This window comes from Strongylocentrotus purpuratus, unplaced genomic scaffold, assembly GCF_000002235.5.
Source record: "Strongylocentrotus purpuratus isolate Spur 01 unplaced genomic scaffold, Spur_5.0 spur5_scaffold_5, whole genome shotgun sequence".
In the NCBI taxonomy this organism is placed as follows: Eukaryota; Metazoa; Echinodermata; class Echinoidea; order Camarodonta; family Strongylocentrotidae; genus Strongylocentrotus; species Strongylocentrotus purpuratus.
In genome coordinates this window covers 18,636,491-18,654,499 of record NW_022145611.1, presented here as the reverse complement: position 1 = coordinate 18,654,499, position 18,009 = coordinate 18,636,491, and the positions used below count along the sequence as shown (strand labels likewise).

Genomic DNA, 18,009 nt, shown 5'->3' with positions numbered 1-18,009 from the left:
AGATGTATATGGGACTACCCTATATCTCTCACAGACCATGAGAGAAACAAATTTACCAAATATATGAATTAGTAGGCGGTTTCCCGGCAAATTTTGTATCATCATGTATTAGTCAAAACATATTCTTTAACATGATTGGTAATGAGAGCTTCCATTTCATTTTTTGAAATTGGGGCATTTCCAATACTGGTCTTTACCTTTAACCCATTAACTACAAAATTCATTCATTGCCATAAGTTCCAGGAAGCAATGGGTTAAAGATAAAAGCATTTACAACAGTACATTCAATATGTCTGAAGCACTGTTGCTGAATAAAAAGATGATTCATGTGAGGGTAGAGTTTTTGGTTACACTTTTCAACAGTATAATGACTCTATTCCTAGAAATCATTGACTCAATGGTAATGAGCACTATAGAAAGGAAGATATGGGGGTACAGGGCGCTGGAGTATCTTGATTACAACCTTCAATTGGTGACAAGAACTGTCTGTTCATTAAAAAAAACTAAGATATATATCATTATAATTAGCAAGACTCATACAATGTAAACATTTCTGAGAAGGATGCCATAAACACAATGGCCCAAATTCACAAAGGAGGTTTAGATTTAACCCATAGTTTAAAAATTGCATGCGTCTAATATTGGACCTCTGACATGTGTCACGCTTATTTTGTGCTTATTTTAAACCATGGGTTATGTAAATGAGGGTTTAAACCATGGGTTAAATCTAAACCTCCTTTGTGAATTCGGGCCCATAGGTCCATTTTTAATATTTTTAATAGTAATCATGCTTCCCATCATAATTTACGCATTTTCGAAGAGATACTTCCAGAAGTCAAATTGTGCATTCTTTAATCTAACAAAAAATTTGTGATAAAAATTGACATGTATGACTGCCTCAAGACAACATTCTGATCATTCATCAAATTTGGAACATTTCTTTAAAGTTTCAATCCAGTCAGAAAGAGAGATAGATCATTAGATTGTAAACTTTCTGCATCATGAGAAGACAACTTACTTTGTATTTTTTGTCGACAAGACAACATTACTGATCATTCATTAAAATTAGAACATTTCTTTAAAGTTTCAATCCAGTCAGAAAGATATAAAGAGGTAGATCATTAGATTGTAAACTTTCTGCATCATGAGAAGACAACTTTATTCTTTTTTCTGGTCCCCATGGAAGACCAGCGGCATCATAACGATACCGCTGAATATGGGCTATCCAGCTGTTTATTTTATCTTGTAATTCATAATTCTATTTGTAATTGTTTTACTGAATGCATGATGTCTTTTTATACGAAAATATAAACAAACAAACAAACAAACAACTTACTTTGAATTTTCTGTCGAGCGAGGGCTGGCTCAAAGACGTGGGCCGAGTAGTCTTCAAAGGTGGAGCAGTCTTTGTGGTTTTTCACGATGGTATCCAGATACTTGGATCTTTCCTCATAGCTAACAGGACAGGCAATGTGTTAAGGAATACTGACAACATGTATTCTGACATTGGCAACTTGATTTCAACAACTAGTATCACATCTTTACAAAACAATGGTAAAAATACTGTTTTGACAAAACACGGAAATAAACTATATACCGCAATTAACGGTGTATAAACCGCATCTTTTTGCCGCCGAAAAAAATTCAAAGTCGGGGTGCGGTTTATACACAGTACACCATTTTTTTTTTTTAAAGTTTCGATTTATGCCCCTCCACCTGGCGCTATGCCTGGCAATGTCTCCCAGCTCAGTAATCGTTGTGTTGACTCACCACTCAGAATCTAGAACAACTCTAAAATTTGTCTGTGATCTCAATATGTACCGATAGTTTATAATAATAATTCCTCCAATTTTTCTTCTATTACATGGTGTACCACAAGGTTCTATCCTAGGTCCTCTGTTTTTTAATTTACATTAATGATCTTGCACATTCAGCTGCACCTCGCAGTTAAATGAAAGGCCTTCCTGCGTGGGTTTTTTTAACACGGACCAGGCTTGATGCCGACATAGTCGGCAAAAAAAAGTTGACCAAAAAAAAAAAAAAACTTTTTTGTTAAAGGCCGAAAAAGAGGGGTGCGGTTAATACACAAGGGCGGTTTATACAACGTTAATTACGGTAGCTAGTTTTCTAAAAAGCATACTAAACCTGAAGCATTTTAGTCCAATGCAGAAAGCTATCCATAGAAAAGATTGGTAAAATATATATTTTCAATGACCTAATTCAATAACAAATGGTAAATCTCATTAAACTACTTGGTATCAGAGGACTCCTAATGCCAGGGGCCTGTTTCATAAAACTTGATATCAATAACAAGTTACAAGCTAGTGTTATATGCTACTGAAATCAAGGCATCTGATTGGCTGAGAGCAAATTTATCATAGAAATTAAGCATTTGTTATAGAAAAAAACGTTTATGAAACGGGTCCCAGGTCCGCTCCTACTCCAAATTGTACTGGATTCTCGATTATTTGACCAGCCAGAGGGCCACATGGTCAGGAGAGCCCTTGAAGAAACGGATAACAGCAAGTAGACAGCAAATGATATTTGCTTCATAACACTCGAGAAAAGGGTTTTCCCCTGAGATGTTAAAGTGTCTAGGATAATACTCTCTCATAACGAGATATTTCAATGACTCTCACTGCTGGAATGTTTTTCTCTTGCACTTGTTCAGGCATCAAATGCCTTCTTCATCGACATGTGCAGAGTCGTCAAGTAATAATATGAAGGATATGATTGAATATACTAAAAGAATCTTTTCAAGATGCGACACGAGATCCAGGGAAGCGTTTAGCATGAGGACATTTCAAGTGACTGCCCCTGCAAAAGACTTCCATGTGTGTCTGAGACACGTTTGACATGAAGGAACTATTCAAATAAACAAATAACATTCTACAGTATGTTGATTACAGTTGTTACATAAAGAATAAAAGAAGCTTTTAAATCATTGCAAGGTTTTACTTCCAAGAAACAGAGTTGAAGTACATTGTCATTAGGACTATTCTACAGATCTACCATTAAAATCATTAAAAAAATGTCCACAGTTTAAAAATGTTAAGAGCAAAGATAACAGCTCAGGGTCACTGTTTGACATAAAGAAACTATTCAAATCAAGGTATTATATTTTATGTTGATTAAAGTTGTTACAAAAAGTATAAATAAAAGAAGCTTTTAAATCATTGCAAGGTTTTACTCTCAAGAAACAGAGTTGAAGTACATTGTTATTAGGACTATTCTACAGATCTACCATTAAAATCATAAAAAAATGTCCACAGTTTAAAAATGTTAAGAGCAAAGATAACAACGCAGGGTCTAACTAAAAATTATTCCTACTTTCCAGGGAAAAAATACTTAAAAATTTGGGGGGCTACTTTTCAAGCTTGCTTGCATGAAAATAACACTCTTTAATTTGTTTTGCACTGAACTCTATGCAAATTTTGGGGGCTCTTTTGGGCATTTCGGGGGCTAATTTGCCCTGAGCCCGCGTGTATTTTTTTCACTGCTACTTCCAAATATACAAAAAATAGGAGGCGGCCCCCCAAAAGGAAGCGTGCGGGGACGCTAAACATGTGTATTTTGTTTAATGGCCTTACCGGTAGGTCACGCCTCTACCCCTCCTCCTCCTCCTCCTTCTCCTCCTCTTCCTCTCCCCCTTCCTCCCCCTCTCCCACCTTCTCCCCCTTCTCCCCCCACTCCCCTCAGCCTTCCCTCCCCTTCTCCCCCCACTCCCCTCAGCCTTCCCTCCCCTTATCCTCCCCCTCCCCTTATCCTCCCCCTCCCTTCCCCCTTTCCCCTCCTTCTACTCCCCCTTCCACCCCCTTCCACCTCCTTCTCCCCCTTCCCCCTCCTCCCCTGATAGTGTTTGATGGTCAAGCAGCTGAGAACTGGGGGGCTTTTAATATTAAGCTCATTGACATCAATCCTTAATGCCCATTCAGGGCAGGGGAACAATAGTGCTAGCCAAGCCAGCAGCTGCTACCAGACATAGCACTGGGGCACACTCCTACCTCATACCATGTTAGAAACACAATTTTACTACTCTTGGGGGTGTGACAGTAAGGGGAGGGGGGGGGGGTGAATCTATGTTCTGGTTCACGATCATGAAATCCGAATAATTAATTTTGACAGATTACAGGAGTTTTCACTGATCTGGGGAATATAATCCTATTTATTCATTACATGAAATAACTGCAACTTTATACATGTATCAATTATGGTAGTGACAGACTAGGAATTATACTTATTTATAATTTAATAATCCACTATTACTATTAAAGTTTGCATTCCTTCACAATCTCCATATTCACTGCATTTTTTTATCTTCTAAGAGCATGATAGGAATGTATCACACCTAAAGTACCTCGGCCTACTGTAAAAGAAGGAACTTTATGATCTTAATATTCAACAACTTGTTAACAGCTGTCTATGCAGTATGCATACTATCAGAGTTATCTTTGCATCATGCAATTTGCCCAAAACTAGACCACTCGCAAAATATGCACAACTTTTTACAAATAGCGACAAGTTCTAACAAGCACTTGTGATCCTACGATCTGTCATCTTTGAAACATGCCTCTCAACAAATCTGAAGTAAACACTAAAAAAAATAGCAGTTTGTCTGTTTGGAAACAGAAGGCAATTAACTCTGTGTAACATGATGAGTTAAAACCCTAATGGTTCCAACGTGGCAAGTTAATTGTTTCTCTAAAACCACCTGTAGCAGGAGGTAACCTACTAAAACTTAAGTATGGAAACTATTAGACTTGACACAAAATATGCAATTTCTCCCTACAGGGGATAGTAGAAGCAGACTTTTCATTTTCATAATCATCAGGACATGATCAATTTTGGATGTGGAAATATTATCCCTGCGGTCAATACGAAGCACCTGTCAGACATCCCTTACACACACTAGCACGTTCTAAATTCTTGGGGGATCGCTTTCATTCCTGAAACTTTTTAAGCCAAGGTAGAGAGGTATAATTCCAATGGTACGTCAAGTTAATCATGTACAAATTGCTAACCTGCACATATTCGTTCGTTTGTTTATTCATTTCAAAATAAAAATAATGGAAGCTTTTACACAGAGATCTATCTCTTTAGGAAAAAGAGTTGTAATTACTTTTCAAACAGACCATAATGGGTATATTCATGACAGTTATTCCTTTAATATATGTCATTGTAATCATATATTTCTTCTATAAAAGCAGAGGGAAAGGGGATATAAAACAGATGTTGATCATGGAGAGAGAGAGACAGAGAGAAACAAGGAAGGACAGTCAAGGGAGAGAGGGGGAGAGAGAGAGGGGGAGAGAGAGAGGAGGAGAGAGAGAGGGCAAGAGAGAGAGGAGAGAGAGAGGGGGAGAGAGAGGAGAGACAACGAGGAAAGAGGAGAGAGAGGGATGGAGAGATGGAGAGATGGAAAAAGAGAGAGAGAGAGAGAGAAAGAGAGAGTGTGAGACAGAGAGAGAGAGAGAAAGAGAGAGACAGAGAGAGTGAGACAGAGAGAGAGAGAGAGAGAAAGAGAGAGAGAGAGAGAGAGAGAGAGAGAGGCTTATGGAGAGTGGAAAAGAGAGAAGAATACTGAGGGAGAGGGGAGAGAAATAGAAATAAGATTACTATGTACATTTACAAGGCAAAGGTGCATTAATACAATATTGATATTCAAAGGAATGGGATAGAAACCTAACATGAAAAAGATTCTGCAACTCAAACCTCATACCATCAATACACCTCTACATTTTGAAAGATGAATGTAACATAATATCCATTTTCAAACATGCATGTAACAGTTTATCAAATTATGAATCCACTGTGGCTGAAATCCAAACCAGGAACTACATAACACACCCAAAGAGATTTTTCTGATGGGAGTAATTGAAAATCAGTTCAGATTTCTGCAATTTACGAGCAACATTTCATATACGTGCATATGATGGTATGCATGATATACCAGATGGCGCGCCCGGGTTAAAAACATCCTTTCAAATGCATCACAATTATTGTTTAAACAGAGTCTCAAGTTACCTCTTGCCCAGATACCCAATCTGCCCTGATTGTTCCATATTTTCAATTCTGCTGGTTACTCAAATATTGGATTGCTCTTAGTGCCCAGTCACCATGGGGCCATTTTCCACTGCTCCTTTTTGGTGTCAAGATATTGGTTACAGAATGTTTCGTAAAGGGTTGTCTTGCACAAAACTTAAGATTGTTTTGCAGAGCAACAAATTACTTTAATGAATCAATTAATTCACTTGAAGAAGAAAACAAAATCAACATTTCAAAGTGAACAAGAATATGATTTATTTTGGGAACTTTGTGTCAGATTTTAATGTTGGTCATTCTCTAATGAATTTGATAACTACTTGCCATATCTTCTTATGGAAGAAATCTTATAAGTCTAATGTTATCCTCTGCAGACTATTACCTAGAATTATTATAAAGGGTTACTTTTTTTCCTTATATTAACTTTTAATATCCCATTTTGTTTCTGAAGACGATTGAAATGAAGATCCCGTTTGTAATGGTTTAATGAAATTATTTTTATATACTCTTGTGTGAATGTCTGGATAGATGAAAGTGGCCGTTGTCAAATAAATATACCATATGGAAAATATGCCAAATTCCTTTGAACACCATCTGAAAATGGCTACCTTTTGGTCCAGTGGATTGCAGCAAAAGGTGCAGGCAACCGGAGCACGCACATGTGTCTATGGACACTCTATATTCTGATGCACTGCACAACACCCACACTCCATAGTCAGCGGCAGTGAGAACATACCCAGAGAAAGATACTGGCATGCAACTCGATCCTCTCTGATTGATATGAATAGTCCCACAGCTTAATTGCTTTTATCATTCACACTCCATTACAAAGCCTTCAGCAAGACTATACATTCTTCTTCACTTTCTTCTGCAATCGATACCAAGCGATAGCTTTATCAATTACTGCAATTTACCTCTTAGAAAATGTTTGACATTTGGGCCATAAGGACATGTAGATAATACGCAATTTAGGAATGTATGACCCTTATAATTTTTTAGTAAATATATGTCAGCTCGCGCTCAACCTTTTTGTGCATCATGAAAAAGAGGAACGAGAATAGACATAGAATATTCTCTCTCATACAAATTGAAAAGAGAAAAAAAAGACTACATATAAGCAAAAAATTACCAGTTAAGGTGAGAATCACATCGTAATAACATGCGGACAAGAGAGGAAATGCAGCATAAAAAATGTCTGATGCAAATAGAAAAAAAAGAGTTATCTAAAAATACCTTTACATGACAAAAAGTGATTACAAAACTATACATATCTCGTTCTTGTTCTTTTTATATTCTACCCACATCCGCTTATCCCAGGTCTTTGTAATGTATTAAATTGCCTTCCCTGCATATCAAGGAGGTGTGCTGGCTTAGTGGTAAAGCAGTGGTCTTGTAAACCAAGTGGATGCGCTATAGTGGTCTTTGGCAAGGTATTTATCCTCATAAGCAAGTGCCTTGGAGAGGAATTAAAGCTGTTTGATTGGTTACTTACAAGCATACACATGCTTTCTTAGCAGTCAAGTTAAAACAAACAAATAAACAAGCAAACAAATGCAAATATCGTGCTCTATTAAATGTAGAATGCCTCAAACTGCTTTGAAATGATGTGGAAGCATTCAGTTTAGTTGATTTAAAAACACCAGACATAGCAACCATGGCGAACAAACATGATCCAAATTGAGACGCCAAAAAGCTATGCTTGTGAGTGGGGCCCCTGGAATCAAAATATATATAATATTGTTATACTAAACCCAAATGGGGTAATTTTTTGTTTTTAATACACAAATATTTCTCCACTTGTTCAGCAAATGCACTGTTACATGTATGCCAAAACATATCTACCATGCACAGTATTTCCTGTTCAAACATTTCTATCTACAAATGTCTGATGACAGATGCGCTATTATTCTACTATTCTTTATTTCTTTTGCACCAACATGTTCAACAAGACAGTTGATATGACTGGTGATGCATCAGTGATAGGAATAGTGAAGGATAAAACTGAAGATATCCTTGAGGAAACACTGCTGATGCCCAGTAGATCTTAATCAATAAATCAGCATTACATGAACCGATACGAGGGAAGCCCAAGCATACTACATGTATGCTTTATACTTATGCACAGGCATCAGTAGCATCATGATAATACTAAGCTTGTACAGACAACTTCAATCTTTATGACTTTCTCTTTCTTTTCCCCAAGACAAAGGACAGTTATATGTTACAATAAAAAGGGTTTACTCAACACATTTTCAATTAAATTCCGGACATTGCTCTTTGCAATATGAATGATAAATCTAAAATTTATCATTATTATTATTATTACCCCGGTATTATTAAGTATTGGCATCGCCTGTGCCTTGAGGGCAAAAAGCAAACTGAATCACTGAAACAATTGGGTCTCTACCCAAGTATAACTGATTGGGGGTGTGCAGGTAGACCACTACCCAGGGGTTTCCCCCTACTCTTATACCAACAGTACAGTGGATTCTGAACATGCAAAGGTGGTGACTCTCCTCTAAACTGAGCCTCCATTTACCTTTGTATCTGTGGGACGGAGTGCTTTCCACTTAACATAGCCTACATCTATGAAACAGGGGAGAGGCTCGTTAACACACAATGCAGGCTTCAGTCATCCATCTGAGTTGGATTTGAACCCACAATCTTTGGTTCGACAGGCAGAGGCTTTACCAACTGAGCCAACTTGCCTCCTCGTCTCCTTTGTGATTCGGATAAAAGAATAGACTATGAAATATTTGCATACTATGCTCATACACGAAGTGATACATGGATATCTTCTAATCTGTACCTTTTCAGAATTTTACAAATCTTAGAATGAAGAAGAAAAAAAGCTAACCACATACAAATGATCTTTCCCAAATTGCATCTGATTCCGAGACCAATCTGCTACCAACAAACACCATTTGGGCAATTTCTTGACCCAATTACCGACGAAATAGTCCACGTTTTGTGTCATTACCCGGACCATGTTAATAGATTCTAACGGGCAAAAGGGCAACTTGTTGCTCCATCATCCTAATTTAGCCACCCAAAATGGACTCTCTGGAAGTCACAAATACAAAAATGGCACTTCTTCCTGCTACAGTTTTACCGGAGCGGAGAGGAAATTTTTGTCAGTAAGCGTTTAGGTCTGTTCCATTAACCTATTAACCTCATACCAGCACTAACCCTGCTTAAGGTGCATGTCAGCCTTAATACCGGGTTTGATCCCATCTAATTAGGCAGGATCTGGGATGCTTTTAGTGTGAGAATTTGAGGTTTGTGAGCGACACAAGGACCCATGAATACTTGTGCAAAAGGGGTAGAAGGAACTTCAAGGAAGTCACAGTGAATATTAAAGTCAATTGATTTGGAATGATTTAAGTGAAAGAACGTTGATGTTTGTGGGCGACACAAGGACCCATGAATACTTGTGCTAAAGAGGTACTGGTAGAAGGAAGTCACAGTGAATATTAAAGTCAAGTTATTGGGAATGATAACAGTGTACAAATTTGATAGTTGTGAGTGTCAAAAGGACCCCTGATCATACATATCATGTAAGTACATTGTGTTTGTGCAAAAGGAGTACTACATGAAAGTCAATCAAGAGCTGCTTTAATTGTTTGTCAGTGGCACAAGGACTCCAATCAAATCCAATTAATGCCAATATCTAGTTACCTAATCAAAGACACAACAAATTTCTATTGTGATGACAGATAAACTTGTTTATATTCTTTTAAAATGGTGACGATATATAATTGTACTTTTTTCTTTTTCTTTGTGACAAGCAAACAAATGAAATTTTGCATGTTGAAACTGTCAAAAAAAGGGTTAATTTTTCTCTGAATTCATTTGTGAGGATCATCTCTTTTTAAAATCAAAGTCTTGTTTTCAGAGATTTTGTGTGATAGAATTTTTAAGTAAACCGACAATATCACAAAATCTGACGCCTTATTTTGACTGGTTAAAACAGATAATGTGCACAGGGACTTTAAAATTCTGAATTGAGAATTGTGCTGTGGATACTCCATTTCTCATAGTAACATGGGATAATTCACATACCATTTCTTAATGGACCTCATGTCCCCGTAAGTCATAGGCTACCCCCATCCATTGATAACCCAAATCAGTCAGGTTTCATTATACTCATGTTCACAAGTTCACTGTGTAAAATTTAAAAACAAAAATCTTACTCAGTACAAGGTTTTGGAGTGACTTCAAGTATCTAATTTCAATTTTCACTACAGCTCCTTATGGTATTCAAGAGCATTTTTCAAGCTTTACAGAGCTTAATGATTATATAAAACTTAACTCTCACAGTCTGGATCTACATACATGTATGTAAATAATCCTATGATTTCTTTTCATTCAAAAAATCTTTGTTCAAGGTTAATGCAATACAGTCAAACCTGCTATAGCAACCACCAGTCTATAAAAATTGTTTTTGATTGAAACATGCACTAAAGGAACCTGTACATAAAGACCACCTGGCCATGAAGACCACTTTTCTTGTCCCCTCGGGCAGTCTTTATATAAACACTTCACAGTATGCAAGAATGTAGCCTTTTCCAATCCATGCCCAGGATAATAGTTAGGTCCCTTTTCCCTATACTTCAAGTGTCCTTCAAATTGTTATGAAGTAGTAATGCTTGAAAATAATGAGGAATGGCAACAACAGGAAGTCGTTGAACAAGCTCTTCTTCTTCTTTTTAACAAGAATTTAACAATAACGGCAAAACTAAATCCATGATGATGACCCAGCCATTATAAATACGCTTGCTTCTTACTTTCCTGGGAAGATGAGAGGGGAACAAAAACAGGGATAAACATGTCTAAAAAGAGACAAAATAATAAATAAGTTATAGTGCTTACATACGTGAGTACAATATATAAAGAGTAGAATAGAAAATTCCAATCTTCATTGTGTGAAGTACATATTTACAGACTAAGAGTCATCAAACAAGTTCTCCTTGTTTTTAACAATAATAGCAATTGTTAAATTCATGATGACACATTCATCAAAGATTTGCTTAAGCTATGCTTGCTTTTTATAATAAATGACAAATAAATTAAAGAATGCGTTCTAATACATCTTCATAGTGTGAAGTTAATACATCTTCATAGTGTGAAGTACATATTTTTGCATTCACAACAACAGAAAGTCATTAAAAAGCAAAATTAAATTCCTTGATGATGACCCAGCCATTACAAATATATTTGCTTGCTACTTCCCTGGAAGATGAGAGGGAAACGAAAAGAGATAAACACGTCTACAAAGAGAAAAGATAATGAATAAGTCATCATACATACACAGTGGGTACAATATATAAGAGTAGAATAGAAAACAAAAGTCTAATCTTCATACCGAACCAATATATTCGCTTGTATTTCAGGGCTAAAATGCATGTGACCTATCATTCCACCCAACTCCCCATCCATTTATCCCATCTTCCTTCCTTCCTTTAACATCAATCATTTGTCAAGATAATAGTCTTTGAAAGTTACAGGAAACGTCCAGAAGATCTATGATAAATGACATTTACATTGAATTCTAGATTTATCATGATGTCCGGTTGAATGCTCAACTAGGTTCATATGAAATCAGCAATTTTGCAAGGAATTAAAACCAAATTGATCGAATGAAAAACATGACATAAGCAAACTTGCTTCCAGAGTCCATGTACCGGTATGTTTGATTTTGTTTTTCTTTGAAAATGTAGGTACCTTCTACATCATCCATTTGGAGCCGGAAGGGTGTTAGCTCCAAAACTTGAATATAACCTTCTGGCTCTAAATAGACAATGTGTTTAATATCATCAGATGGATAGTTCTTCATATAACCTTTTAATTGTTCAGGAGATAGCCACAGGAATGTGATATTTGAAATTTGGATCAACTTGAAAGGGATGTGCTCCAAGTTGATTGCTATAATTTAGAAATACCAATTTGAATGTATAAATTTGGAAGTATAAACTGGATATCATCCAGTGGGTCTGGTAGATTGATAAATAATTTTAGAGCAGCCACACCATCGGATTTCAGACATTTCAAGGCTGCTGGTAGCAAGTCTTGCATGGCCTTCATACATGTAGAGCACTTCACCTTAACGCGGATGTACTTATATTAATTTATTACTCCATTTTGTTTAGATGTGGACATACATTGTATGTACTGTAATACCAGAAACTTTGAGTGCACAGAACCCTTGCAAATTATTGCAAGAGGTTGAGATTTACAGAAGTTTTATAAAACTTATAAATGTTGCAAAATTTAAAATTAGAGTTTACCGGTAAGCACAATGTGAGTATATTTGCAATTTGCAAAAGTTTTTTTAAGTGAAAATATCATGTCACATAATTGTGACTTAAATCTTATGCTCACATGTGACTTTTTCTTTTAAACACAAGACAAAGATTCTCATATTTTTATTCAAAGACTAGATATATATCCAACAATACTGATACCCTAGGAATATAGGCACATTGCACAAATCCTTTTTCAGACAAAATTATGAGCAGCTTTCACCCTAAATACATTGACATCAACATGTATTAATATATGTAGAGTTTTACTGTGGTGACAGTTAAAACAAAATTCTGACCTATGACCCAATTGCAATTCTAATCCTATATATTTCTAATGAAATAAAGCCCAGAGCAATTGTGGTTAGGGCAAATGCAGAACATTGTGGCAATTTATTTTGGGCCATTCACATCCGAACGGGGCTTACAACATTCACTCTTTCATTTCAGGGAACCGTTTCACCAAGTCTTTTTTCAATGACAAATGACTAAAATCAGTGACAAATCTGCTGATAACCAATCAGAAGCAAGAATTTCAGTAGCTTATCACAAAAACTATCATTTGTCACTGATGACAAGTTTTGTGAAACGCCGCCCACATCATATATAAAAGTGGCTTCACAACTTTCACCCATTCATCATATCTCAAAGAGACTTCATAAATTTCACTCATTCACTTCAGATTAGAGCAGATTAGATAATCCAAAGGATACAACTGTTGGTAGAACTCGAGCTGAGATCTCTTGATGCGGTTTGCGTTGATGGCTGTCGCCCTAACCAGGCCAGGTAGAACTCGGTAGTCCACCACTGCTCCGTCAAAGAGGGGACCAAAGAATGGCACCTGTTCAATCGGATAAAATTAAAATGATAAATTTTAAATTAAAAAAAACATGAATTTGTAATTGCAAATGCATACCGTAATGTTGTGGCCGTTTCTTTGGGGCCATTCACTGATCTCATCTGACAACATTGACTCTTTCACTTCAGGGACCCGCTTCACAAAGGATCAGTTACATAAATTGGTGAACTGTATTTTTAGATTTAAAAAATAGCACATGGTATAAATATTTAGGCAAGGCAGATGAATGTACCCTTTTATCTTGTGACATTGTGATCATATTGCTAGATGTTTTTTTTTTTTAAGGAGAAAGAGAAAAAGAAGAAAGCAAAGAAGAAGAAGAACAACAACAATAAGAAAAAGAAGAAAAAGAAAAAGTAGAAAAAGAAAAAACAACAAGTAACATCCAATAGAAGAGATTTAACACCAAACATTGTCCGACATTGTTTAATAGCTATGAATTATGTTTGTTGACTGTACCTAGTACTATTGATACAATTCCTTGATTTTCTACAAATTCTGTGATCCACAAATGTCACAATTTCTTGACAATTGACATCATATTAGAATGTATTGCAGTGGTTGTTTTTCTTAACAAAGAAAGTAATTAGGTGAGATCCCACACAATTTCATCATTGTGGTTGGAGATTACTACATACCGGTAAACATGAGGACTTTGACACACAGTCTACCCAAAGGGAAACAAACAGGAAAATACCCCCCCCCCCCCCCCCTGCAAAAAAAAAAGAGATCAAGAAAAATAAACGTTTTTAAAATGCAGACTGAAAGATTGTTATGTAATATAATTATTTTTAAAAAAATCAAGGCCATAATTACTTGGTCATGCCCAAGTTATTATCTATGGCAAACATATACAAAATATTTTTTTAGCTTTTTGCTTTAAACTTTCCCAATTAGGTGCTATTCCCCCCCCCCAAAAAAAAAAACAACAACAACAACAACAACCACAACAACCTCTAGGTATTTAAAAACTTCCTTTGAACTTAAAAAATGTAATTTATAAATGTGAGTTAAATTTAGGATCTGCCTGAATTGATGTTCTTCAAATTCAATGTGTCACAGCCCTCTTATCGCATTGATTACCATATAAGATCACTTATTACCATCTCAAGTTATGATGTAAGTTTGGGGTGAATAGAAGAGAAAAAAAAACAATAGTGCCATGTGAGGAAATGCAAGGTGTAAATATATAAGATTTTATGCAGCTGTTTCCAAGAATAAAAGATGTTGTCAAAAAGCAAAATGAAGAGAATATCACACAAATAAACAAGACTAATGGTAGTAGTATTTAGATATATCAATAATTAAAGAGGCGGGAATGACTTTCTTGCGTGGGAAGAAAAATCACTTTCAAACAAAGAATACCGCTGATGCTGAGAATTTTTTTTTCCATTCCATTCCCCTGAGCTCCGAGAACAAGAGAACCCATTGAATTCTCTTGCAATTTTGACAAGGGAAGATGATGGATGTGCACCCTGGTTATGGCCAATCTTTGCCTACACGTGTTTCCATTGCTACAACGGGTGAACAACCCTGTAGATGGATGACAAGAAATCTCTTAATTGCCGGTTTTCTCCCCATTCCTGCGACAAATGAATAATTTAGAGAGGCTTTTCCCCGGCAAGGGAACTCTGGTGAATGTTTAGAGATTGAATAGTGTCAAGGCATATCGTGTCATTGTGTTGCGTGTTTTCAAGCTTTAATAGGTTTCTATTAGTACTACTATGCATAAAAACGCATGAGAGTCAATGACCGAGAGTATGCTAAAAATTATGCAGTTTCAAATACCGGTAATGTATACATACATGCATGCATCAAAGATAAGCTACATGTACCTCATACACATTAAAATACAGTATAAGTGTTATCCGCTATTATCAATATTTTCTTTGGTCATATTCTTGATTATAACTTAATGAATGAAATAAATACTAATCATAAAAGCTATACATGTATATTACAATTCAATGCTGTCCAGGGCAATACCATGCAATCAGTCCCGTACGACATACATCTTTTTATTTTCTTCATTTATTTCATCCAAAAATGAAATTTATCTTTGTATGACGATTCAATTATGTTTAATAGCCATACCAGAAACAGCCATTAGTTCATGGTCAAATCAAGAAATTTTCATTTTCATTGTTGGATAAAATACATGAATAAATGTCATATGACCTCGAGACACATTGCAAAGAATTGCCCTCCGACATATACATGTACACATGAATTCAAGATTGTCATACTGATATGGATAACATTTTAAATGTAATACTATGAAATCAGTACGTTGTGTTATGGAGGGGCAAGACAATAAAGAAAACAAACAGATTTTAAAACTTTCTTATTCAAAATATATATCATTTTTGCAGATAATTACATATAATATTTGGCCGTCTGTTTGGCGAAATAAATCTAAATTTTGAAGGTCATTTAAACTATGCAAACTCCTCTTCCAACCAATGCATATTAAACATTTGCTCTTATTTTTGTCGATATATGTCCTTCTAATAATTGTGAATACAATTATGAATGAGTCTTTTCTCCAAAGACACATTCTGTTCTTCATGCTTGTGCCCAATAAAATATAATATCATCAATCAAATGGATTCTTTGGGCATTTCTGTGATACGTAGAGAGTTGAGCAATCATGATATTTTTCCTTCTCTTTTTGTATGTTTGTTTGTGTGTTTTCCTTGGTATTTTATAAAATGTCTTTTTTATTTTCAATGTTTTTAACTGGAATGTGGAAACTGCATAAATGAAATGAAACTATATTGTATTCACATCAAACATGCACTTTGATGGTATCAGCTACAGTAAGTTCTCATTTAAAGTAGGAGGAGATTGGTATTAAAGCAATATTATCTGAACTCTCATTACAGTGATGCAAACATGCAAATTTATGACAAAGCTTTTTTGTCTACTTGAGTAGCTAATGCCCCAGTTCCCAAGTTAACCTACTGGCTATAGAAAAAGAATGATGAATACTGATTGTTATATTGTTTGGGATGTAAGCAATTGTTAATATTTTTAATGATTTTCTAATGTGTCATTCAAGTAAAAAATAATAGTCATAAGAGATTCTCTCTTGAAAGGACAACCTCTTGTTTCCAGATTTCATCTGAGTCATGACATAAAGGTAGAGCATTAAATTCTACAATTGACCTAGTTAAATATCAAGGTACATACATGTACAAGTTTTACCAGTATTTGTCAAACTGATCATTTTCAATAAAATATATTGTATCGACAAAAGTCTTCAATGAAGGTATCTCCCTCTCTGTCAATATTATTGTCATCCTTACAATAACTATCAGTAATTTCATTTACCACTAACATTGTGAGAATGAAACCACTATCATCAATATCATCATCACCACCACCATCATCATCATCATCACCAACATTGTTGTCGTCATCGTAGTCTTCGCCGTCATCATCACCATCAATGCCATCATCACCAATTCACCATCAATGCTATCATCACTGTCACCAATACCATTCAACACTTCCATGATTTTCACCACCATAATCGGCAACCTCCTTTTCATTACCAACATAGATTAAAAACACTAATGCTTTCAACATCATCATAACCATGATCTCCCCTTCATGACCACTGAAATCTGCAGCAGCATATCTCCTGCACTTTCAGCACTGCAATGAGTGCTGCCCTTATCTGTTATGGGTAATACTCTAATTAGTAACACTGACATGAACTTCATTAAGACTCCACTAGTAGTAATCATGCACACACCTACATGACCATTCAAATCTACAACAGTATAAATCGCCTAGATTATCAGCACTGCAATGAATGCTGCCCTTATCTTTCATTGGTAACAGTCATATTAGTAACAGCGACAAGTACTTCATTACTAAAGACCCCACTAATTAATCATGCACACAAGTTTAATTATGCACACAAGTCTTGTTCACACATGGTAATATACGCTGCCTCAAAATCCAATGTGAATGTGGCAGAGTAAAAACTTGTTTTACATCTTAATCAATGTAAATCAATCTGCGGTGACAAACAAAAATGCAGCTACATGCTACAAAGGATAATCCTCTATTCTGTATGTTGTAAAAACATAAAAGTCATTCATACTAATAACTTGTATTAGGCCTAAAAAAAAAGATGTTGTATTGCTTAAACATGGGTTGGTCAGTAGGAAATCTTTTTTTCACTCCCTCTTTGGGCTGATATTTTTCAGTTTTTAATGCTTTAATACATTTTTTTTCTTTCTAAAAATTGGTTTGACAAAACAAACAAAAAATTAAAAGCCGACCGTAGATTTCAAGATTTTGGGGCTATACAGCATCTTTTTTGTTTTAGGCCTTATCATATGTTGCTACAGCAGTGATTTCTTGAGGGAATTTATCTTCTTTGTGTGAATAAGCCTCAAGTAACAATGTCTAGCTACTCACATCTCCTTTCCGTTGGATTTGTATCCTGAAGAGCTGGTTCTTGAGAGGATAGATCACGATGATCACATCTCCAAATTCCGTTGCTATGATACCTCTTCGATAGTCCCTGGAATGCTCCGACCACACAATGTGAACTTCGTCATTGCCGAGGTGACGCATCTTTTTAGTGAAAGCAGAAGTGAAAACAAAACATGAGTTCATCCTATGTCTTCTTCTTGCGAATATCGTGAAAATGTAACTTTTCTAGTGATTACAGTAACCCATTATCAAAACAAAACAGACTTTTATTACTTAAACAAAATAAAATTGCTCTTTACAAGTTATAAAATTCTCAATATTTTTTTCCTATTAATATTTGATATTGACTAAACA

At 35.7% G+C, this 18,009-nt stretch overlaps 1 protein-coding gene across 7 annotated transcripts in view; it reads right to left on the bottom strand.

Annotated features, from left to right (window-relative positions):
- LOC574609 (ral GTPase-activating protein subunit alpha-1) overlaps window positions 1–18,009 on the bottom strand; it is an 81,739-nt gene that overhangs the window by 9,780 nt on the left and 53,950 nt on the right. For all 7 annotated transcript variants that reach the window (XM_030998813.1, XM_030998817.1, XM_030998820.1 and 4 more), the window contains 3 exons: window positions 17,638–17,796; window positions 13,058–13,185; window positions 1,337–1,455 (listed from right to left, as the gene is read on the bottom strand). In XM_030998813.1, the coding sequence (XP_030854673.1) occupies window positions 1,337–1,455; window positions 13,058–13,185; window positions 17,638–17,796 (406 nt within the window). The remainder of the gene's footprint in view (window positions 1–1,336; window positions 1,456–13,057; window positions 13,186–17,637; window positions 17,797–18,009) is intronic.